At 34.9% G+C, this 27,008-nt stretch overlaps 1 protein-coding gene across 1 annotated transcript in view; it reads left to right on the forward strand.

Annotated features, from left to right (window-relative positions):
• Positions 1-27,008, forward strand: part of RUNX2 (RUNX family transcription factor 2) — a 173,665-nt gene that overhangs the window by 50,460 nt on the left and 96,197 nt on the right. The window contains exon 4 of the mRNA XM_015812303.2: positions 17,508-17,669. Coding sequence (XP_015667789.1) covers positions 17,508-17,669 — 162 coding nt within the window. The remainder of the gene's footprint in view (positions 1-17,507; positions 17,670-27,008) is intronic.

The following is a 27,008-nucleotide window of genomic DNA, read 5'->3' on the forward strand; positions in this document are numbered from 1 at the left end:
GTCTCTTGGGTAGATTATATATTTCTTCTCATAATTATGTCTACCCAACAGACTGGAAGGACTCCAAGATTTCCGTTTTCTGGGATAAAAATGGTTTGGCTAAGTTTTGTTGCTTTTAAAATAAAAACAACCTTGAATTGTACAACTCAGCTGGAGGGTTGAATATGAAAGCCAACCAAGAGAGCAGCACTTATTTTCACAATTAAACATTTATATTCATATAGAAATGTTTAGTGCAGAGTTGGGTTTTTTCCTGACTTCTTTCTGGAATCCTGTTGTAGAAGCACTAATTTACTGTTTGTTGATTGCAGATGATTTATGACACTTTTATTTTCCCTTTCAGAATAAAGCTAGATGGTTGTTTTGGAGCTGAATCCTATCAACATATTGCCTGAAATTTAAATTAAAAGATAAATTGCCCTGCAGTGATGCAATAGAAATAACTTCACTCCATTGCAACAAAAGCACTGTTTCAAAGAATCCAGACTTAATTCTTACATACTTACTTTATACAGTGGGCACAATCCTTCAAAAATTAGTTATAATAAGTAATTTGATCGTGTGTCTTACTCAGAAATAAGTTTATTGTGGATTATTCTTAATATGTGTTATAAATGCACAACTTGTCCTACTAATACCTATATATTAGTAGGACAAGTCATGCATTTATAACACACACACATCTATATGTATGTATATATGTATGTATATGTATATATATGTATGTATGTATGTATTCTAAAATGTCCCACCAAATCTAATGGGGCATGTGTATAAGATTGTTGTTGTTTTTTTCATCAGTTACACAAAGTAATTTTCTCCTTATTCTGTGCAGAAGACAATTTTGTATGGACCTTTTTATTTTGGTCAGAAAACAGAATCAGGCTTTGTTTCCCTCTTATAATCCAATGGATCATGCAAGTTGGATGTTTTAGTTTAGTCCTTAAGCAAAAAAGTGTAGAAGGAAAGGAGGGAGGGAGGGAAAGAAGGAAGGAAGGAAGGAAGGGTCATTTTGAAGATTTTTTCCCCCTCATTGCTTGATTTCATTGGAGTTGGGTAAGAAGAACTGATTTCAAATTTTTCCATATACTGGAGGAGGCAGTGGAGGTTAGAGGCAGAAACGATAAGCCATTAGGATCAGCTATCAGGTCCCTGTCTAGAAATTCTTCTGGCAAATAAGAACACTATCTTTTGGAACATTTACTTATTGTTCTGTATGAATAATTCACTATTCCAATTTCCAGTTTCCACTATTCCAGTTTTATGGAATAGTGCTTTTTTTGGTGTGATTTCTTTGCCACTACATGTATTATTCCACATTTGAAAAGCACAATTAGCAATAGATTTCTGTAGTTGAGCAAACTGCCTATGTCTTAGTCTTGCATCTTGAAGTTCTTCACTCTGGCAAAATCTAAATTAGCCAGCACCACAGAATCTTCAGTTACATATTGCAATGCTGGACACATTTACGTTTTAAAGAACTTACAACTGCAAAATACAACTGCAAAAAAATAATAATCTTCACCTTGTGTAACAAATGAAATGAGGGATATGCTATAATTGACCATAAAAACATTTGGGATTTCTGCAAAATGATATGTGGAATGTGAATCCTATACCTAATATAATAATATAATAATCCTAATTTATAATAATATATAACATTCTAATATGCTGATGGGTCAGTCTGTGCTGGGGGTGGATAACAGACTATAGAAAAGATCCCTATCCCGGTCTCCTGCTCTCTTGGTTTTTTTAGTCTTTGTTTCATTAATTTTTCCTAATTCTAATAATTTTGCAATGGGTGATATATAAATTTAATAAATAATAAAATAAATACTGAAGAAATAGAAATATGGGAATATTTCTACCCATGTAAATCGCAAACAATGGGTGAGCCATTCTATAGACATCTCAAAGAATCCATATGATTTATGATATATTCCTATTTTCTAGAAGTGATAGATTTTTTAAAATTATTATTATTATTATTATTATTATTATTATTATTATTATTATTATTATTATTATTACTACTACTACTACTACTACTACTACTACTATTATTTCCTTAATAAAATGTATCCTAAGTTTTGTCTTCATCACACTATGCAGCTTTTTACACTTGGGTAATAGCTCAGCAAGCTTATTTTGTCATTACATATTTTGGTCTGTTCCTTTAACTGTTGCCAAATTAGATTTGAGCCACGTGTTTAGCATGTGTATTATACAGGAAGACATTATGCCATGCAAAAAAAAAAAAAAAGCTCCCCTCTAGCTTTGTGGGTGTCATTTTCATCTCTAGTTTGTTTTTTTCTTCCTTGCCTGCCACTTTACTGTCTATCTTTAAAAAAAAATTTTTTTAAAAAATCTGTCCGTTAGAGAAAAATGTACAATTCTACATTCTTAACATTGCTTTACTATGGATTTGTTATGTTGTATAAGAGAGACAGATAAACAATAGAATGTGACTTTATAGTATTATAATATTAATGTATTTAATAAGTAGCATTTTTATTTAATTGCATCTTTAAATTAAAGACATTATAATTGCAAATAAATGTTAGTATTTATTTTAGTCCCACTTTTATTATTTTTGTAAATAACTTAAGGCAACAAACATCACTAATGCTCCTTCCTTCTATTTTCCCCATAACAACAACCTTGTGAGGAGAGTTCGACTGAGAGAGAGAGAGAGAGAGAGAGTGACTGGCCCAGCTTCATAGAGAAAGAGCAATAATTATTCTGTCAAAATAAGATATGTAACATAATTAAATTAGGTTTTAGATTAAATTAATCAAACTTCTATTATTTCATTAAAAGTCCACTAACTATATAATTCTACCTTTTTACCCATTGCTATACTTAGTTTTTAGGGTATCATTATAAATCATTACATAAAGGTAGTCCTTGACTTAACGACCACAACTAAGCCTGCAGTTTAGTCATAAGTTAATGCATGACTGGACTTGATTTAAAGACCATTTTTACGAAAGTCATTAAAGAACCACGTGATCATAAGTCAGAATGCAACTTTTCCTGGAAAATGGCAAAATAATAATAGTAATAAATCACAACATACGATCACGTGACTCTGGGTGACTTGAACTGATTGTAAATGCAAGCCAGTTGCCAAATGCCTGAAATGCAATCTCATGACTGTGAGGGTGGTATGGCAGTCAAAACTTCAAGGATGGGTCTTAAGTAACTTTTTTTTAAATCTGACATAACTTCAAATGGTTAAATGACAGGTCAGAAGTTGAGGACTATATGCATTTGAGGGGAAAATAAGTTATTTTGATTTATTTGGAAGTTCTCTTCTAATACAAGCTGTATTAATTGCTTGCCTTAATTTTTCTGCATGAAAAGATTTCCTAAAACTGTTTGATTCAATACTATCTCTTAATATAAATATAAGCAACTGATATTCTGAAACTGTATTATCTCACAAAGAATAAATTGTAAAATAGTTTTAATGTTGAGTCAATGCAATTAGGAGGATAGAGCTAATTGCAGGCATCAGTACATTTATTGTGGATTCTAGTATCCACATTACGTGATACAGGTAGTGGCCCCAAGGAAAAAAACAACACTTGTGCAAATTGCCTAGATCAGTACTTTTGCCATATATTGTGCTCCTATAGCAAGAGCATTATGACTTCAAAATGGTCTTACTTATTTATGTCCCCCTATCTTTTATAAATGATTTCCCCAAATTTTCCCACTGGAATATGTCCTGGTTTGTCGTTAATCCACAAAATCATATGGTGCAATGGGGTAGGAAGATTGCTGAGAAGCTAAATTAGGGTTTTGTTTTGTTTTTTTGCATAGGATACACATTTGTATTTGAACAATGTTTAGTTTTAATAACTAAATTCCAGGCAGCGTGTTCTAGGGCTGGTTAGTATCTGGTTAGTATCCAGCTGAGATGTTTGTTGAACCAGACATTCTCCATCTTTGATGCTTGTTACATTGTTATCTTGTTTCTTAGCAAGGTATCACCTAACGGAAGGGCTTTGCAGTTGCAGAAAATTATAGTTAGCATTACTCATGCTTGATTATATTTGTAAATTGACTTATAGTAGTTTTCCTATTGGTAATGCATTTCTAAAAAGTATTTAAAAATTAGTAATTTTTCCTACAAGTAGTACTAGCAGTCTTGTTAGAAACTCTTGCTAATATTGTAGTGCGTGTAGTCCTCACTTACTGACCACAATTGTGACTGGCAACTCATTTGCTAAGCAATGCTTAGTCATAAAGTGAAAGATCATGTGATCATGCCTGACTTACGATATCAGTACTGGCTGTGGTCATGAAAAAATCACTCACAGTCATTAGGAACTATGTTATGTGACCACAACTTGTGACTTCCTACCAGTTTCCTCATTGACTGCTGGCTGTGAAGGCCTCAAATGGTGATTATATGATCTCAGAATGATGTGACCATCATAAATGTGGTCGGTTGCCAAGCACCCAAATTGCAGTCATGGGATTGTGGGGACGCTGCGGTGGCCACAAATTCAAGGACTAGTGGTCAATCTCCTTTTTCAATATTGTCATACCTTGAACAATTGATGAACAAGCAATCGGTAAGCAAGGACTAGCTGTTTTTGCAGCATTGCTTAATTGATGATTCAGGAAATGAAGTTAAAAGGTCTATAGTAAAATCATTCTTCAGTTCAGGTACTCAGAGGAGAATCAAGGCCATTGAGAACCTGGTAGACTTTTAGTTCAGTGAAGTCTCTTGCTAAAAGTGATTTCAAGTAGCAAGTGCCAATAAAAATGCAGCAAAATAAGGCTTTTTATGAAGGAGCACAAAAAACAACCTGATATCTGCCAAAATACAATTAAAAAAAACTCAAGAGGCAAGCTTCCTCAACCTCACCCCAAAACCCAGTTACAATTAAATACGATGAATATTTACAAATGGTTGTATTTCTGTCGGAAAGAAAAAAACTGTGTGGAAGGGCAGAGGGGGAACTCAGAGTTGAGTAAGAATGTAACAATACTGGTTCCTAATTGGCAGGAACCCTTAATAGAAGAATCCCTGCATCAGTTGAGAATAAATGATAATATGTTGTTGAACATCTGATTTGACACTTCTTAAATATGATATATTACTATGGCGTTCAACAACTATTCCAAAACAAAAATAAAAGCTAAAATGTTATTTTAGCACATCCAGGAGAAAATAGAAAATAGCCTGGTAGAAAAGTATCAATTGCATTTGTCCAGCTTCCACAGACACCTCTGACTATAATAAGTGACAGGTTTTAAAATTCTTCCCTCAACAATGCACATCTTCTCCTTCTCCTTCAAAAGGCCTAGAAAAATAATTATTATAAAATTATATTTACTCATTTTTAAACACCACATGTTTTAACCAAATTGGGAATTTTCTATCTTTCTCTGTCAATCTGTATCTCTGTGGAATACTGTAATTTACCTAATTTTTCTCATGCCTCATTATTAGCTGGTGCCTTTCTAAAGATGCTCCATAGTCAGGACATAATAGTTGCATCCAAAGTGGCAAATTGAAGAAAAGCTTTACATTTTATAAAATTCCTGCTTTTAAACAATTAGTTGTATTGTTCTGATATAAATTGCTATAAAAACTGCAGTGATTTGTCCTATGCCTGGATAGCAATACAAGTGCCTTCCTTGTACCAATTCTATAGTGAGTGAAGTAACCCATACTTTGCTCCCTGCACCAGCTGCAGATTGAATCTGAATTTTCTTTGGTCTCGCAATAATAAATAAAGCACTTTAATAGTACTTGTCATGCTAACCACCCTTTTATTTTATGATTTGCTGTTTCCAGGGCACAGACAGAAGCTTGATGACTCTAAACCTAGTTTGTTCTCTGAGCGTCTCAGTGATTTAGGGCGCATTCCTCATTCCAGTATGAGAGTAGGGGTCCCGACTCAGAGCCCACGGCCCCCCTTGAACTCTGCACCAAGCCCTTTTAATCCACAAGGACAGAGTCAGATTACAGGTAAGAGACAGAGCCATGGGCTTGTACAGACCATGGTAATCAATGATTGTAGGTCTTCTGTTGCTTCAAACTGGAGAAGGATGTTGCCAAATAAAAGCATAAACAAATGTAAATTACCTGGGGATAGTTTTTATTTTTGTAGTATTGATTACTGGGACCTTTTAGATTATTCTTTCTGATTTGAAATCAAAATTAAAAGGCCTTACAATAAAATCTGAAAAAAATGTTCATCCTTGGGATCACTTTCATGTATTGATAAAATATATTTGACTATTCCAGTGGGGTATATTTATTTAGGATAACTTGCATAGCATAGTAATTTCCCTCAAATATTACCTTAACACATGTATCCAATGTACAGTGCCGAGAGTCACTTTGGACAGTAAGATGGGTATCATATAAATTTAATAAATAAATAAAATTATTCCAATATCAAATTATAAACCATAATTATGAATCAACCAGCATTTAAAGTTACAGACATTTCTTCAGTTTGCTAGCCAAAATGGATTTCATTGTGTAAAATATTATGTACAGAGAAGTAAGGAAATTCTAAAAAAAAATGATGGTTCATTAAAAAAAAAGAAATAACCTTAATAAATAGTTATTTAAAATTCACATGCACATAAATAACAATTTTCACTGTCTTCCATTTAATTATAAGCAGTTTATTGAATAGAGCCAAACTAGATTGTCTACACTGCACAGCTAAAGTTTTAGAACTTTAGAAAAAGTTCCCTTTTGTGTAACTTGCATCTGTTTGCAGATCTAGTCAATTGAAGTTCTGAAAACATACTTTCTTTGAAGAAGTTTGAAGGCTGTCTGGACCCCAGGCAATCAATTTTCACTGTAGTCTATTCATATATTACTTATTTGTAGGGCACTCATTTATAGTGTCAGGGATGGAATTTGCATTCTTGGTTTTCCCAACATTATTCTCCTACAACTACCTCATGGCATTCTGTAGTGAGCACATAAATTTTAACTAGAGTTATCATAAACTGGACACCTCATTTTTTAAAATATGTGTCTGTGTTTGTGTATATTTATGTAGAGAGATAGAGATGATAGATCTCCACCAGATGTGGAGAGATAGAGATGATAGATCTCCACCAGATTTTGATCTTCAAAGAATTCTAAGCCTTTGCGTCACTGATGCCTTGAATTCTGATTAGAATTCAAAAGTAAAAATGATGTAGCCCTTGCAAGTATACAGTGTGATCTGTAAGTGTGTACACAACATCTTTGGGGCATCTTTAAATCATGAACCTGATTCTTTCAGGAGATCACCTCCCAATTTAAAAAAAGCTTGAAGTCCTTCTAGAATCTGTATATCTCTGGACTAAACATACTCCAGTATCATCTAGAATAAGTTTCAGTTTAACCAGCTTCCAGAGTTGTATTAAAAAGTTGCTTGCATTCAACTACTCCATGCCTGTTCTGTGCATTTCTTCCTTATTTAGGAATAAGGATGAGCCCAAAAATTCTTCTACTCCACTATTGTGTGTCACATAGTGACTAACCAGATGCAGGTATAGGAGAATAGTTGTCCTCTTCCACTTTTGCATCTTAGAAACTGGTGTTTAAACAGTGTGCTCCAAAAAGTAGTTTACAATCATCCAAACTGGTGATCACTGAGAGACCAGTTCTCCATATATTCATCAGCCCCCTTGTAAAGCTCTAAATTGCTGTTCCTCACCCCATTTCATGCCATCGGTCTAAAATAAAGCACGGTTTTGAGGAAAGAAGTATATCCTTTTATATCCTTTCCATCTAATCACAGAGGATATTTCTGAAGTTTAACAGGGAGAAAGGAAGAAAAATTTCTCTCTATCTCTATTTTCTATTACTATATTCATTTCCTTCTAGCATGTCTTCCCTTACCTATCTTCACTTAAAACTAAAACAACAACAACACAGTTTTCCAGGGAAACTACTCTAGATCCCTAGCTGCTTTGGCAGTCCTTTTTCTGCACATTTTCCAACAATTTCCATCCTAAGGACTCCAGACATGGAATGTATCTTTTTAGCAGAGTCACAAACCAGGCGTATCATGGAGCTTTTCATCTGAGCTTTTAAAATTTATATACGTTATTTTCCACTTGCTTACATTAAATAATACATAATTTGCAGCTTACTACTGACCATCTTTACCATGCTATTGATTATTTACAATCTTGGCCATTGATATACTGTAGATCATTTTTTAAGGAATCGCTCCAATATTGATCAGAGATGAACCCCACTTTTTACATATCACTTCAAGGTGAAAATTGCTCATTAATTCTTATACTTGTTTTCTTATCTTGTAGCCAACTCATAAACCATGACAACACATATCTCCAGAGATTTTGATGAGGGATTTTGTAAAAGGTTTTATGAATTATTTAAATGCCGAAAGCTGCAACTTTTAGTATCCTAGTCTAAATACCTGCACATACTTAGCTATGAATACATAGTTTATTCTTAGTAGGTTTTATTCTTACTAGGCTTGTTTGGTTGGTTGGTTGGTTGTTAACAACACTATATTAAAAATGAGAACAAGTTTCTTGACTTCAAGTGGTGATTGCTTCATATCACAAAGTTAACGTCTTACAAGTTTTGCAATGTAATATATGCAATATATATGGTAGAAAATCTCCTACTAGGCTGTGGTTAGCAGCATACTACATTTTATTCTAGATCAACAGCAGTACATTAAAATCTTATAAACAATAGCTGTTTATTTGAATGGTATTAAAAAAAATAACCCTAGGAATTATCAGTTCAGGCTAGCTGAGCGGTAAATAAATCCTATCCAAATGAGATGACAGAGGTCATGCTACTTGGCAAAAGAGAGCAATTTGTATTGTAAAGAATTCTTATTCTCTGTTGAAATACTCATTGGCTTTCTGGGATAGTGATGATTTTTGCTATGCTCCAAAGTTTTTATTTTAGTTCTGACTGTGTTTTTTGTGACACACACTATTCTAAAATGTTCGGTGCTGAAAGCTCAGTGGAAGAGGCAATCAGAAAGGAAGAACCTGAGCAGACTGAACACAATGCACTATTAGGCACTGAATGCGATTTACTTGTAGAAAAGAAAATAAATACTTCACTTTATAGCATAATAGAAGTACTACTTTCAATAAAATTATCTGCAATCAGGTTAAAATATTCTTCCCCACCCAGAATAGTTTTGTAGTTCTCTGTCACGAGAGTGCCAAACTACCAAAATCAAACCTTTCTTATCTTTATAATAAGTTCTCAACTGTTTAGTTTTGTAGAAAGGGCGGGAGGACCCCCTTTCTTACTAGTATAGGGATGATTCCGTGCAATTTTTAAAGGTAGTACAAAGCTCATGCATGATATAAATGGAAAGCATGTAGTGAAACAATGGTTTACAACCATTTTCTAAAGATCTGGAGTTCCCTGTGAAGGTCACCCTAAGGCAGGACTAGAACTCTGGGTCTCCCAACTTTCTAAACTGACATTAAAGTTCTACAATTGACCCTGAAACCTGGCATCTTATGAATGAAAGCTAGGTGTTTACAAGATATCTTAACACTTGGAATAAGGCCGACTGAAAACAAAGAGACTTATTTCTATGTATATTACTGCTAAAATGATGATGCATGTTATTACACATATATCTGCATATTTATATTTGACATACCTTCAAAACCTGAATGCAACCCAGCAGAGAATTATTGTGGCTTGAAAAATGCCTGACAATCCCAAATTTTTGCATTCTCAGACAGGAAGCAAAACCAAGAGGCTTTTTCAAAATCCTAGTAGTCAACCAATCACAGCTAGTGAATCACAGGTTGATCTTCTTATGAAATGCATTGTTGGATGTTAGGAAAACTTGTAATTGATTCATTGTAAGCATAAGCATAGATACTATTTAATCCCAAGTGAAACTGCATATTTTTTATCAGAGAAGTAGATGTTGATTCAAGTATTACATTTAATTTTCTTTTTTAGGATTTATATATTGTGTTCTCTGAGATTACTGTATACATTTAATATTCTCTCCTTTGTGTGCCTTTGTACTTCTCCCTTATACTCTTGTGGGTGCTGTCTGTCTCTTTCTTGCATACATGTATGTGTGCACACATACAATTTATTTATATCTGCTGATTTAAATCTAAGGCATATTAAGGAAATGCAAAGCATGCAGCATGTACATAAATTACCAGATTTAACTGAATACATAATAAATTGTCATTCAGATATAAAACACTCAATAAGCAGATATTTTTTCTTAAGAAAACATAGATCCAAATAAAATTTAGAACATTTATAAAATATGTGTGTTTGCTGCATTCCCACACCAATAACTGCTATACCTGTAAAGTTTGTATAATATAAACATACTTTTTGCAATATTTTAGAATCTGTTTTTAAACTGATACTTTTCTAAAATATAATTGTAAATTGTTGAGATAGGAGGAAGTTAAACATTCAATACTGTAACATTTTAATCAATAGAAATGATGCTATCTCCGTGAAGAAGTTGTAGATAGTATAATTGAAAGTTTATTTTCATTGTGGTAATAATCTGGTTGTATTAACTTTTTAAGTTTGGATTAGAACAAGTTTGGATTTTGTTTTTTAAAGTTGATCTTTAAGTTAGCTTTTAGCAAAGTCTGCTGATGGATTTGTTTTCTCTTCTCAGTCTCCTTGAGGTGGAAGCTGTGCTTATTATCAGTTCAAATTGTTTCATGGTCTTAGAAGTCCATTTTCAACATGCAATCATAAGTGATCACATTATGCTGATTTCAAGAATAGTGTCATGCAAATGTACCTCAGCAATGCATACTCTTTATTGTATTTCTGTGGTATCTCTTATTTCCTAATACAGGGGTCTTCAAACTTGGCCCTTTTATGACTTGTGGACTTCAACTCCCAGAATTCCTCAGCCAGCATGCCTGACTGAGGAATTCTGGAAGTTGAAGTCCACAAGTCATAAAAGGGCAAAGTTTGAAGACCCCTGTCCTAATAGCATATTTACACTGAATACTTAGCTTGTCATCAGCACATGGAAAATATGCAGATTATAAAAATATGTCAGTTGTGCATATAATAATTTTATATTTTAGAAAAATGTCTGAAATAGTATATGAACAAACATAATTGTGAATCAAATAAGTAGGTTTAGGTGTGATTATGAGTTTGTAATATGAGTTTGTCAAAAGTAGCATATACTATAAATGTATACTTGCTGTTGGATGATTCTATTAATAGATATAATTATTTTTTAGAATATATACAGGATCTTCATGCTGCTTAGTTAATACCCAGAGTAGAAAGAATAAAAATAAGGACATCAAATCTATTAAGTATGCATTTTTGAACAGTCAAAATGTATGAGTATTTAATAGACTTGATATCTATCATATTCAATATTGTTGACTGTAGATTGCTAAATAACTGTGTGATTTGTATGCTAAGTAAACCACTGCTCTATTTTGCTGACCTAGGAAAAAAATGGTTAACACTGTCAGCTAGGTAGGTTCCTGTTCAAAAAGGTGCTTTTCCTATGGATAGCTATGACACTCCCTCTGCTGTCCAATCTAGATCTTAGTTTTATAGACTAAGTAAGCTCTTTCCCCTAGTTCTGCCTGATATTTTTGGCCAATCCTATCATTTTTTACTTCTTTTCCAAAGCCCAACTTCTTAATGGGTTTTAACATGTTGTATTTATGTATTATAGTCAGTGACTGTCCTTTCCTGCTGCAAGAGATGTTTCTTATAACTTTTTAGATGAATGGCTAGAGAAGGAAGTGTGAAAGATAGACCCTGCTATGGCCTCTGGAAAAGGAACAAAACTTTATGACAATACTTTACAATGGAAATACATTTCAGTTTGTTAACTATTTTCCATTGTAACATTGGCAACAAATATTTGGGGTTCAGTAAAACCTGGTCTTATTTCTTTAAGTTTAGTGGTCTACCAATGAGGTTTTTTTTAATAAAGAAATAATCTTTGTAAATTATGGTTTTGTCATGTTAACTTTCCATAGGAAATATATGAAGCCTCCTTTTAATATCTCCACTTCGTTCATTGGTGGCATATTTTCTGTGCTGCATTTTGCAATACAATGTGCTTTAGATCTGCTTCTGATTGATTATATTTTTATAATACATCTTGGTATTTTTATTTGTGTTTTTGTGTATTGGGCCTGTCTGTACCTCCTCATTTCATTAAGACATTATTTTTAGCTATGGACAGGGAGATTTTATGTTCTTTCAGGGAAATAGTTTGACTTTAGGTTGATAGGAAGGATTTTAAGTGTCAATCTATTTCCTTCCTTCCTTCCATCCATCCATCCATCCATATGTTTCTCTTTTAAAACATTACTGAAGCTAGTAGCTGAAACCTGCAGCTAGTATTTTTTTTTTAGAAGTGTGTCTAATATGCCTGAAAATGACCATGACATGGTCATGGATGATAGTTCTCAGACATATTTCTGCAATATATGTTAACTGCCCTTAAGGGACGTTCCCATCTAGCTGTCATGGACCATGGCTTTACCACCGGTCTTTCTGGCAAGGTTTTGATTATGTTCTTAGTGACTGGCAATACACACCAGAGTAGCTGATTTGTGAGATTTTCCATAATATGCTTTCAACATATCTAGTGCTTTCCCTGGGTACCTTTTAATCTCTGCATTCCCAGACCTTACTCTAAATGACTTGGAGTAGAGGAGGCACTTTCATCTTACTCCTACAGAAGGGCAAGTATTAGTAACCACTTTGAAATAGTTTCACAAAACCATCTTTTTAGCAAATAGGAGTTAGTGATTCGCTCAACTTATTTCTTCCCTTTTGCCCATCTTTTAGAGTGAAGGCATGTCATAGGCAGGTTGATGGGTGAGAGATCTATTGTTATGCTTCATCTGCATCTGTCTACCACCCAGCAAATTACATCTTAAAGCAAACCCAGGGTCTTTCTTATTAAAAGGTTTTGGGATTCCCTGTATATTGTCAGCAAGTTGTCCTGCAACAAGTTGGCTGGGGTGAGTCAGCCGGGGTGAATTATCCTAGAGCCCCAGAAAATGACTCCTAAAAAAGCCATTCAGGGTTTAAGAAATGTGCAGGGTCTATAATAGATATTATACAATAAAAGTCTCACTTACAGAGTGCAGTTTTTTCTGTTAATTAACTGAAAGAGAGAGATTAATACCACTTTACAATGCCTTGGTAAGGTGACACTTGGAATACTGCATCCAGTTTTGGTCACCACAATGTAAAAAAGAAGTTGGGACTCTAGAAAGAGTACAGAGAAGAGCAACAAAGATGATTAGGGGACTGGAGGCCAAAGCATATAAGGAAAGGCTGCTGGAATTGGGTATGTCTAGTTTAATGAAGAGAAGGACGAGGGGGGACATGATAGCAGTGTTCCAATATCTCAGGGGCTGCCACAAAGAAGAGGGAGTCAAGCTATTCTCCAAAGCGCCTGAGGGCAGGTCAAGAAGCAACGGGTGGAAACTAAGCAAGGAGAGAAGCAACCTAGAACTAAGGAGAAACTTCCTGACAGTGAGAACAATTAACCAATGGAACAATCTGCCTCCAGAAGCAGTGAATGCTCCAACACTGGAAGTTTTTAAGAAGCGACTGGACAGCCATTTGTCCGAAATGGTATAGGGTTTCCTGCCTGAGCAGGGGGTTGGACTAGATGACCTCCAAGGTCCCTTCCAACTTTATTTTTATTATTATTATTATTATTATTATTATTATTATTATTATTATTATTATTATTATTATTATTATTATTATTATTATTATGTAGATGATGTGGATTTGTCCATTTGTATTTAATTCTAATATGAATATTATTTGTTTTAATTCTAAAGAGTTATATGTGATCTGGAATCTTTGCATGCAAAAGGTATTTTCATTTTTACTTGGCATAATATTCCAGAAAGCATAATCATATTTCATTGTTCACCACAGACTAAAAAAATAGCTTTCTTTGCTATTGACGTGTTTAAAACAATTGGTTACATTTCACAAAATGAGGATGGGATTACCATTTTGCTCACAATTTTTTTTAATAGGCTGGGAAGCACAGTTCAGTGCAAGAAATAACTAAAAATGCTATGTGCAGGATGGGGAGTAAGAGTTTTACATTAAGAAACTGAGATAAGAATCATGAAATCTGTGGTTTGAGTTGAAACTATTCCTTCTCCCTAATTTCAGGAGACCTCAGGAGATGTTTATCACAGCAATGCCTAGATTTCCAAAGCAAATGCTTTTGCTTTTCCCTAGACCTCTATTGCTATCACTGCCTCTCTTCCTTCTTCTGAACCACTCATACATAATTATTTCTATGATTCAGTCTAAATATGCACCTTGGTTGCTGAAAGCATTTGTTTCTTGTCTTACCTGTTGTAGCTTGTATCATTGTTTTCTTTCTAAGATCTTTTAAATGCTTAAATATATGCTTAAAACCTCTGCCATCTTTTTTCATAATTGGTTTTTGTACCTTATCCTCTTCTCTACTTTAATGCAGATAGTTAAATACAAATACCATAAGCATATAATGTGGTTTTTCTTGAAAAGGTGCATGTAATAAGTTCTATATATATAGGGAAGTTTCAGAAATCATCAAGCGTCATCTCAAAAGCTGGACACTGTTTTGGAGCTCCTGCAGCTCCACACATAAGTTTTAGCGGACCTAAGCTTGGCAACATTTACTGGTATCCTGATTTAGAAAAGTTTTGGATTTTAAGCTCTTGTCTGTCTATGTTAGTTTAGTTGTTATTAGCATTTGTTATGCTACCTACTCTGCTGAAATTTGAATGTAAAAGAAAAAAAATCAGATTGAACTTCCTTTAGGTATCTACTCTAACCTATTGCTAATAATCAGTTTGCTTTTGTTAAGCAAAACTTTCTCAGCCAAATTCTTTCTGAAATCTTTTATAATGTGCTAAGTAATGAATTATAGTATTGATATATTTTACTATATTTAATTAGCAGCTACTTAGCATTGAAATAAAGTTAGGACATTCATCCCTAAAATTGCAAACAAAATAAAATTTTTGCATTTAGGAAGCACTTAAAGTGTAATAAGTATAATGAAGTTATCTATCCATCCATCCATCCATCTTTTATCTTCTTCAAGCAAATCATGTCTGAATAGTGGAAGGGGGAAAGCTGAATCTACAAGATGTTAGATAGAGAGGGAGAGAAAATGTTTTTCTTGTAATTATATAAATTTCCTGAATAGTAGAAAAATTTTCTTCTGCCAGCTAATTTATTATACACAGGTCTCTATTTGCAAAACAGTGGTAAAATTACATTAACATACAGTTATTCTATAAATAGAAGTACTCTAGAAAAGATAATGGTTTGCTGCTCAAATATCCTCCCAGAAGAATCAGAAAGCAATTTCTCTTGCATGGATGAACAAGTTCTTGTTTTCAGTCCTGCATTGCTTGATACTGTTAACGGAACTTCTTTTCCAGCTTATTTTTCCAGTCAGGAAATGAAAGTTGATTCAGATCAAAATATTATTTGATTCAGATCAAAATATTCTGTGAAGTGGGATTGAAAAGCAAAGTAACTGTCAGAAACCAACAAGCAATATATCATTTTTAATATAAATTGACAAGTAATTGTGCTGACTTCCTGATGTGTATAATCCTGTGCAAATACTAAAAGAATTTACAGGACTTTCTCACTGTATCACTTTCACACGACAAACATAGCATTTGGATAAAAGTTTCCAAACATGGTTTCTAGCATCTTTTGGTAAATCCAGAAAAGGCTTCAGTCTCAACCTACCAAGTTACATGGTTATAGCCTAGATCAGTGATTCTTAAATTATTTGATCCAATTATTCCTTTTCCCAACCTCAGATAATGTAATACCCCCCAACATATTCTTGTTGTTTTACACAAGTGTCTGCCCCCAACTACATTCTCAAATTACAAGCAAGCATATACAAATTGCTCCATTACCCCAGGATATATCCAAGTTTAAGAACCATTGGATCTAGATGGATGAAATGGATAAATTAATCTCCTATCTTATTTTTTGCCTATTTTCTGCCTGTTCCTAAAACTGGCATTTCTCTTTTGAAATTAGTTTAAATTCCCATCCCTTCCAAACCACATACATACAGAAGGAAATAGGAAATATGACATCTTCACTAACAGATTGTAAAGTTAGTAGCAGGGGATTTAATAAGGAGAGGGACAATGACTAAGCAACAATGGCTAGAATCTTTGAATCAGAGAGTTGGAACAGCCCTCAAACACCTGATAGTTGGCCAATTTCTGCTCTGAATCCACCCAGTAAAGGAGAACCCACCACCTCTCTCTAGGTATTGGGTCCACTGTCACATTGCTCCTATAATTAGGTAGTTCTTTCAGTCAGATCTGATTTTCTGTAGTTTACATCCCTCATTCTGTGGTTTCCATTCTGGGGTGATAGAGAGGAGGTCTTGTCCTTGCAAAGTTATATATAAATGTCTAGCATAACAGGAGTTTTATTTAAATGTTCTTCATATAATCACATTTTCAATGGAAAGTTATTTCATTCTCCAGCAGTAGGAAAGCCTGTCAAGGAATCTTCAAAAAATGTAAGTTAGTGGAGAGAAAGAGAGTACACACACTTGGTTGGATTAGGAACAATGTAAATTATATTAAACTGTTGCTAGTTCTAGTTTTTAAAAATACTTTTTAAATATATTATCTTGCCCCGTGACCAGTTTGTGTCATAAGGCAAACTGAAAAATTTTCACCAAGCGTCTATTAGAAATACAGTCATTATTGTAGAATAGTATTCATTATGCTGTTGGGTTCCCCAGAATTTTCTTTAGGGCACTATTTTGATATTTCCTGGTATGCATGTTTGTGTGTGGGTGGCTGGGTGGGTGTGTTTGCGTGTATGTGTTCCACTTTGGCTACTGTTATCTCCAACATCTAGGATGCCAATATGTGTTTCACAAGTAATAAATTCTTTCAGATAAAGCTTGGAATAATAAAAGTCTAAAGAGCTGAAAACTATAACCATAGTTCTGAAATGAAATCATCCAGGATTCTGTTGTCCCTTCTCATTTTAGATTTATTTCTGTTGTGCCTCTTCCATTTCCCATGTCCTTGAAGATTCTTAATATCGGAGTTCCTAACTTCTGGACCTTCATTCCTGACAATGGTTTTTACATCAGCTATTAAATGTCCTTTATCCCTTCACCAGATTCTAACCTGGAAGTTAATCTTCCTTTTGGAAAGCATTTGGATCAGTCTTGTATTGGACATATCTTTCAGCTGCAGTCCTCAAAAGCCTCACTGAAATCAAACTGGGCTTCATTTTACATGAATACTTCTTAGTTTCAAGTTTCAGGAGTCAGCCTGATGTTGTCAGTTCTGAATAGTAAAAAGGGGAAAAAAAAGACCCAGTGCTTGCAGTTCTTCTCACATGTTCCCATCTTACATACCATACTTAGACTTTCTGTCTCCACCAACTGTTCCTGTCTGCCTTTCGTTTTAAATTATTTTCTCTTTTGTTTTGTTTTTAGACCCCAGACAAGCACAGTCATCCCCTCCATGGTCCTATGACCAGTCTTACCCATCATATTTGAGCCAGATGACTTCACCATCCATTCATTCCACAACTCCCTTGTCCTCCACACGAGGCACAGGGCTTCCTGCCATCACCGATGTGCCCAGACGGCTCTCAGGTAAAGACTGTGTATGAATTAAACTAGTTATCTCGGAGGGAAGCTAGGAAAATCAAGAACAGCTTAGTAGGTATGTACTTAGTATGATATTTATTTTAGGTGCATATTACTAAAAAGAGTTGGGGTAACCTCCTCACTTTGTAGTGGTTTGAATCCTTGAAGTCTCAGGATCTCGTTGCTTTACTATGCTCTGTTCCATGCTATTTTTAAAAGCAGGAATACTTTACCTCATTTGTATAAACAACTCCTCATCCTCATCTCCCTTCCTCCCTCCCTCCCTCCCTCCCTCCTTCCTTCCTTCCTTCCTTCCTTCCTTCCTTCCTTCCTTCCTTCCTTCCTTCCTTCCTTCCTTCCTTCATTTGCCCACCCATTACTGTTGAAAATCTGCATAGCTGTAATACTTTGATCACTTATTTATCTACTGTTAATAGTCAGAGAAAATTGCTTTATCGTGTAGTCAAGATCCCTCTCAAAAGCTAGGAAACTACAGAATAAAATGCCATCTTGGAATAGGTTGAGGATAGTAGCAATGAAAAAGGAATGAAAATCTTCACAGAAATAATGCTGAGCACCAGCAATACTAAGACTAAACAAATGATCACTTGTTAAAAATTTTATGTTCTCTTGGAAAATAATCTTTTTGTTATATTGCAACCCAGCCCTCCATTGTCATCCCCTGTATTTTGTTATTCGTGACCTGCTTGCCTGAAGTATGATTTATGATTAACCCGTAAAAAATTCCATATGATCTGCTTTCCTCATCTTTCTGTCAAGTTGGCAAGATACAGTTTTTATCATTCTGTGCACCTGTTTGACTCTCAGCCAGGTGAATGTCTATAGAATATATCTATAGTATCATTGACAGGCTGAACTACAGCCAGGAATCATACAGGATTTGATTTGTCTGCTTTCTTTCTTTTCGTTTATCTTAGGGATGGGAATTTGTTATATTTCAAAAGAAAGAGCAATAAGAATTAACATCTTTATTCTCAGCTATTCAGTCTGTCTTCAGATGTTTACCCTCATATTCATATTGGGTAGATTCGAATGTATGACTTCTGGAAATGCCAGCCAACTTGGTTTTTTTTTCTTCTTTTATTTGAAATAGAACCCATACAATTGATTTTAATTTTAGACCATCTTCACTTACTTCAAGTCTCTGTAGTGTCAGGTCAGTGGTTTTTTAGCAGTTTTGCTACTGGCAAAGAACTTGGATATCTCATCTCATCCATTAGAGAAAGAAAAAAACAGCATTTCATTTGGTTTTAAGGAAGTTTTTAAGAAAAGGTAGATTCTTTCACTAAACATATCATGATGTTTCCCTCTCTTTTTTCAAAGAAAGAGAACAAGTCTTTTAATGAGACAGTTATGGCTTTGGGGTGACTGAACAAGCTATACTTCATCTAAAAGCACAGCCAAAAATGGATCATTATTGATGTTTTTAAACTGAGACTATAATAAATGATCTTGAAATTTGAAATAATAATACACATATTGCAGATTTGTACTTTATAATGACTAAACATACAATGTCTTATCTGGTTATGAACTTACAATAACAATGATTTTCAATTGTTATTGATAGAATTCCAAAGAAGCAATGGGGATAAGGGAAGTATTTAAATGGAATACCCTGCCATGACTAAAAAATGGCAAATTAGAAAGGAAGAAAATTAAAGAATTTCATTATCGTAATTGAAAAAACATAGAAAGCCAAATGTTGTATCAAGAAAGATGATCCTGATCTAAGGACCAGCAAAGAAGGAAAGCATGAAGATAAGATTTAAATAGCAGATTAGTGTTGAGTTTATTAGGAAGATCTGGAAGAGACTTTAAAGAAAAATAGGAAGCCATTCAGATGATATTTTCTTATTTAGAGAGTTAAAGGATTCTTTTATAAAATATAGTTGTAGAGTGTTCTATATCAACCTCCTTATTACTATATTTAGATCAGTGTTGGTATTAGAACAAAATATAAAGACTTTATGCTTCCAGTAGCCAATAACATAATGCTTAGAAAAGCAACAGGAATCTTTAATTCTGACATATTGCACAACCATTTTTCCATTCTAAACAGGGTTTACAGTGATTATTGGTTAAATAGTGTTAAACATATTAATGTCAACATCTGGCTTTTCTTTATTAGTGTCAAATAAAATAAGGAATCTAGCCACATTTATGGTTAAGGAATGTAAAGATGTCCTCCCACCATTTACCATCACACATTTATCATGCTGATGTTCTTGGCATCTATAGCTGTCTAGATATATTAGGGTTATATTAGTGTTTCAGACAACAAACAAAGTTTGAAAGGCCAGTAGATGTCATAAATACTTGGGTTCTCCTATCCGGGAATTGCCAGTATATGAAAGTACTCTCTGGCAATTGAGCACTGGCAATTATTTCTCATGAATACTCGGCATGTCACACTAAATTCATTCCCTACAATCAGTCCTAGATTCTGAACTGAACTCCATTACCTGGCCATGTTTGCTCCAGTTGCAGTTATTTGTGTTGGTTGCTTGATTTCTGTTCTTTGTGCCACCTCTGCCATTCTTGAAAAACATAAAAATTTCAAAACTATAATGGTGGGAAGGGAAAGGATTTGTGTTTTGAGGGTATATTTTATGAATACAGAATAATAGAGCTGGAAGGAACTTGGAGGTCTTCTAGTCCAACTCCCTCTCAAGCAGAGGACCCTATATCATTTCAGACAAATGGCTGTCCAATCTCTTCTTAAAAACCTCCAGTGATAAAGCACCCGCAACTTCTGAAGCCAAGCCATTCCACTGGTTGATTATTCTTGCTGTCAGGAAATTTCTCCTTAGTTCTAGATTGCTTCTCTCTTTGATTAGTTTCCATCCATTTCTTCTTGTTCTGCCTTCAGATACTTTGGAGAATAAGTTGACCCCCTGTTCTTTGTGGCAGCCACTTACATATTGGAAGACTGCTATCATGTCACCTGTAGTTCTTTTCATTAAACTAGACATACCCAATTCCTGCAACCATTTTCCTATGTTTTAGTCTCCAGTCCCCTAATAATCTCTGCACTCTTTCTAGAGTCTCAACTTATTTTTTATATTGTGGCAACCAAATCTGGATGCAATATGTAGTCTGACAAAGACATTATAAAATAATACTAACATTTCACGTGATTTTGAGTCTATCTCTTTATTAATGCAGCATAGGACTGTGTTAGCTTTTTTGGCAATTGCAGCATACTGCTGACTCATATTTAAATAGTTGCCCATTAGGACTCCTAGATCCCTCATGGTTATTACTGTTGAGCCAGGTACCACTTATTCTATATCTGTGTATTTAGTTTTTCTTAGTGTAAAACCTTACTTTTCTCATTGAATTTCATTTTGTTGGATAGGGCTCAGTGTTCAAGTCTATCAAGATCCTTCTGGATCTTGAGCCTATCTTCTGGTATGTTGACTAATCCCGCCATCTTGGTGACGACTGCAATTTGATGAGTTCACCTTCTATCCCCTCATCTAAATCATTTATGAAGATATTGAAGAGTACTGGGCCTAAGACAGAACCATGAGGTACTCCACTGCATACTTCTCTCCATGTACATGTAGTTCTATTGAGGACCATTTGCTGAGTGCGCTTAGTCAGCCAGTTACAAATCCATCTGGTGATTATGCTGTCTAACCCACATTTTTCTATATTATCAAGTAGTAGGTTTCTATCTTACCAAGTAGGTTGTGGTCTACTTTATCAAATGCCTTACTAAAGTCCAAGTATATTGTGTTCGTAGCATTTCTCTGGTCCACTTTGCCAAAAAATGTGACAAGATTTGTTTGGCATGATCTGTTTTTGACAAACCCATGTTGGCTTCTGGTTATAACTTTGCTTGCCTGTAGGTGTTTGCAGATTCGTTGTTTAACTTTATTTTCTTCATTTATTTATTAGGAAAGAAAATGAGGGTTTTGATCTTATATATTTTGCTTACCATTGACTTGATAATCCTAATGTTTCTGCTAGACATAAGTAGGATGTGGGTACATGGACAGCAAGATGAATTTAACAAGTGAGTTAGCAAACATGTTTGGTGAATGCATTTATAGTAAAACTCTACATTATGTGCCATATCTGGACATTGACATAATAAAAAGCTGTAAAGTGCTTTTCAATTTGGAGATTAGGCTATCTTTTTCCTTTTAGGAAAATAATGGTTAGGTTAGTGTTATATTATTTTGTGGGAATGGCAATCCATGTCTCAATTCCATACTCCATTAGCTCATGTAACCTAGATCAAAGAAGTGTTGATTTGCTATTCCATTTATTCCAAGTAATGTATTATTTTAATGTTGAACAATACATGATTCTTAAGTGTTTGCTTTTTAGATTGCAAAAGGCTCAGCTATTTCAACACTATTGCTTGCCCTTTTTTTAGCCCTCGGTATATGGAAACCTGTGCATGATCTCTCTTTCTCTCCTTTTTGTAATTAATATTCAAAGGTGTTCATACTTATACTAAATTATTATAAAGTAATAATTCTAAAACTACAATGTTGTATTTTGCTTGTTCAACTTTGAATGGTATACTAGCTGCAATGGTTACAGTCTGAATTTTAGAGTTTGGTCAGCTCTGGTTCGGAAACAATTAATGTATAAAATCCCATAGTCTGCATACATACAGGTTGAAATTATCTGTTAGTATGAGTGGTGACTCCTTAACTTTAATAACACTGAGGTAATGTTGTATTTAGTCTAATATTTTTCTTCAGTTGAAGGCATGTACATATTGGACAGCTATTATCTTCTATCCAGTCTCAGTGTTGGGGGAAGATGGTAAAGAAAGTGGAGGGTTCTGGAAGAACTGGATTATTATTTTGATCCTTCATACAATTCAGGCTGTGGTACTGGATGAATGCCACATTGGCCGCTATTATAGATGTGTGGTAAGCTATGAATGGTGAGCATGCAACCATCCTTGTCTTGCTAGGCTTTTCTGGAGCTTTTGATCCTAGACCACCTATAGCGGTTAGAAGTGAGAAGCACTTTTTTTACACTGGTTCTGCTCCTTCCTAAGTGAATATAGTCAGTGTTTGCAGGTTGAGCTCTTGGGCATGCCAATGTGAGGTGTTCCAAGGCTTGTTTCTCCCCTTATACTGTTTAACGTGTACATTAACTGCTAGAAAAGATCATCTGCCGACAGAGTGGACATCATTGATGTACCAATAATATCATCTAGCCATACATCTCTATGCCAGGCCAAATGGGAGATATGATGGAAATCTTGACTAGAGGCTGTCAGAATCCGAAAAGAGAGAAATAGGTTCTGATTCAGCCCAAGCAAGACAGAATAGATGTTGGTTCAGAAATTAGCTGATTCTGGAGTGACAGCAACCTTAGTTCTTGATGGGGCTGCATCTCCCTGAAAGCACAAGTTCACAATCTGAGAACACTCCTAGATTTGTGGCTCCTGCTGATCAAGCAGAAGGGCTTTTGCCCAGCTTTGCCTGCTGCAACAGTTACAGCCTTACCAAGAACAGGACACTCTAAGACAGTTACTCATCCTCTGTGATTTTGCATCTGGATCACTACAATTCACTATACATGAGTTACCTTTGAAAATCACCTGGAAACACAGCTGCCCATGTACAATCCCCATATAATACAGCTACTATGAGAACTGAATTGGTTATCAATCTGTTTCCAAGTGTAGTTTAAGGAGCTAGTTACCATATTTTTCCGTCTATAAGACGCACCCTTGTATAAGACGCTCTCCGTGCCGATTAGCTGTTCGGCGGAGTGCAGAACAGCTGAGCCGGCAAATCCGCAAGTTCGGCCGGCTGAAGATCTTGCCCCCTTCCCCCTCCCATTAGTGGCAAGCCCACAGGGGCTTGACACCTGCACCAGGCGGCATGGCAATGCACACGGGCATGCCCTGGGCTGCAGAGGTTACCATTATTTTTCCGTGTATAAGACGCATCTGATTTTTGAAGAGGGTGTTTGCAGGAAAAAATAGCGTCTTATACACGGAAAAATATGGTACTACCTGTATGTTTGGGGGATTGAATATCTTAGAGACTACCTATCCCAACTAAATTATCCCCACTCATCCAGAAGGAATAGGGAGCACCTGCTGAAGATTTTCTCCTATCAGAAGGTATATGAAAGGAAAAGAACTGAGGTAGATATATCCAGTGACTGCTTGTTTATCCTACTGGACAAGACAAGAGTGACTACAGTGGAGTTAAAACTGGCTTTTTTGTGATTAAGCATTACTGTTATTGTTTATATTTTATTGTTTGCTTATTTAATTAAAGTCTTCATTGTATTCTGTCTGATTTTGTACATCTGTTATATAGCCTCTGGAGTGAAGTGGTTTATAAATCTTATTAATAAGTAAGTAAAAAGTAAAATGCACATACACACATATGCACAAATATATAAAGAGAAAATTTCACCTTGTGAAGATGGAGATTTGCCAAAATATGAGTTATTTAAACAAAAAAGTGCTGTGAAGTAATATTCTAGGATTACATTGATCCATTTCATTAGCTTGATTTGTGATGTTCCTAAATGAAGCTGGAGGCTTAAAAATGTCATCTGGCAGCCATAGTGCGTACTTTATATAATTTTTATTTTTACTGCATTCTCTTCCCCCCCTTCTCATGTGTGGGGGGTGGGGGAGAAAGAACTAATTATGAATTTATAGATGCATGTGGACAATTAGAGCCCTTATATATGTGTCAAGGAGGAAGTTTATGGAAGATAATAGAATCCATTCCAGTAAACATTAAAACAGAAATAATGTCCCCATCAAAATCAATGGAAGTTCTGCAGTTGATTTTACCGGAGCCAGAATGTCACCCAAAGTTAGTCATTACTAACAATAAGTATGTGCTAGTTGTACAATGACTGTTAAATTGAACTGAATTTAATTTTGTCTATGGCACATGAGCAGCCAAAAAACCTTATGATAATGGCCCTGTAAGAAGACCAGCTAAAATGTTTTGAAAGTAATTTTTTTTCAGTAGGGGATGATAATCAAAGAGAGGGTTTTTTTTAGCATTCATTAAACTATGCTTACCAATTTGACAGACTTATAATAGTGATTTTAATTAATATTTCATTTTTTTTCCTGGTGAATGTTCATGTTGTGGTCTCATACTACACTTCTGTAAAGGCTACATTAGTATACCGTAATTTCATATATTGGCAAATTGGTGCAGTATTTTTTTTTGCTAGCAAAGATATCAGACCAAGGCAGTTTGAAAAATTTAAAAAGATGGCATAGATCTGTTCTAGAGGAAAACAAGGTAGGTTTGTATTTTTAAAAATTAAGAGGTCCAATAAATGTACTAACGTCTTGCTGTCTTAATGCCTAGTTCGGTGCTTGAGCTACATTACTCACCCTGTGGTGAATAATTCCAGAATAAGCCCACTTTACAGATTATAAGAGAAACTGAAGCCAATAGAATAACTTTGCATGTGTTTCCCTATCTTTCTTGCCAAATATTTTCTCTGGGCCAAACTAGGCATTATGGAGAATAGCACTGAAAGATCCTTTGTAAATCATTTTCTCCACTCCCAAAATTTAGCTGATACTGTGATGACATGAAATTAATTTCTCTAGTTTGCTGGTGGCTGTGGTAGGGAAACATCAAGTATTAACTTTCTTTTCCTAGATATAAAGAGGTAGATATTGAGAAAATTGTATGATTGTCTCTTTTTGTGCAATCAAAATTTGGCCCATTTTGGATGCAAAACTAGAGTTATTCAAATCCTCTGAAAGGGAAGCACTTACAACGCACCTTTTGTTGAATTATTAAAGCATTCATATCTTTTTACTGACTCATATGGCTTCACGTAGCCGCATCAGCACTTTGCCTTATTTTTCCAAAGCTCTTATTTAAGGGTTCTGAAACATTTCTTTCAAAGGATATGCATAGTCCTAGCAGCCATCATCACAAACAGGCAGACTCAGGAGCAGAATCTGCTCACTCTATAATTCTCTGCTTTGTGTCAGACTACATATTTGTCAATATTCTTGAAATTAGTTTGGCATTTCTCCGTGTTTTCAGTTTCTTACAGAAGCTAAACTTAACATTTAACTCTGAATTCACTTGAATTCGTTGCCTAAATTATGTCTTTATTTTTTTAAATTCACAGTAAAGAGGAATGGTGCAGAGATTGGGGTGGGATTGTTCAAAGTAGAATTGCTCTCTCAAATGTGTGTTACATATGTAAATTTTTACATGTATAATAATCCTGATGCATTAATGGAAGGTAAGAAAGCAAGAAAACTTAATGACAAAAAAAAGAATCTATATACTCTTGGGCAGTCTATTTTTAAAGAGGGTTAATCAAAGGAGAAAAAAAAGGTGAAACTTTCTGAAATGGAATATATTTGTTGCTGGCACAGGAAATAGCACACTGCAATCAATGTGTGAGTGTATAGATATGTTTTATCTGAGCTCTTTTGTGCAATATGTTTTATATTTAGGACACATATCAGGATTTGCATCTGTTTTCAGAACTTGCTGCTAACAGTTAGTAATGATGCCAAAATACACTTGAGTTCCAGCTTGAAACCAAATGATACTGCCTTTTTTTGTTATTCCTAATTTGAAGTCTGATATTAATTAGAGACATTTTCCATAAGCACCATATCCTTTTTCTGAAGTGCTCATTAAAATTATATTAACTTAAACTGGAATAAGGCCTCACAGCCTGAACTGCTTTGGTAATGATTTATTCCTAACTGGCCTTTTTGTCATTTGGGTAAACAACATGCTAATTCTTAAGGGGAAGAACAAAAAGTCTGATTCCAAACATATAAAAGGAACAAATTTTACCACCCCAGTCTCTGAGACAAAAATCAATAAGAGGTTCAACGTGGGAGGCCCCCAGAATTGAGGTTCTAAGGACTCTTACTGGAATTCTATTTTTCACTGAGGATAATTGGTAAGAGTGGCCAGATTGAGAAGCAGGACCAACAAGTCAGAAGAAAAATTCAGCTTCCTTTTCTCAGATGACTTTCTTCAATTATGGCATATAATTCAGGTCAGGATCAAAGGTAATATCACTGCATTTGAACCTGATGCTAAACCTAGGCAGGCCTAGACTTCCTTCAGGCATACAGTACTCAAATTATGGTTTGAAGTTGGCTTATTAGTATTTGGTCATAGTTAAAGCTAATTCTGTTTGTCTGGGTTTGGGTATCTCCACAAAAGGTACTGAAGAAAAAAATGCATAAATCGAAGGGAGGTTTTCTGAACTCTGGCTGGAAAATGAGCAGGGAGCCTGCAAGCACATGCCTGTTATACTAAGCCATTATTTTAATAGATTAACCAAACCAGCCCAAACAGCCTACTG

Source organism: Protobothrops mucrosquamatus, unplaced genomic scaffold (genome assembly GCF_001527695.2).
Source record: "Protobothrops mucrosquamatus isolate PMUCROS unplaced genomic scaffold, P.Mucros_1.0 scaffold78, whole genome shotgun sequence".
Taxonomy (NCBI): domain Eukaryota; kingdom Metazoa; phylum Chordata; class Lepidosauria; order Squamata; family Viperidae; genus Protobothrops; species Protobothrops mucrosquamatus.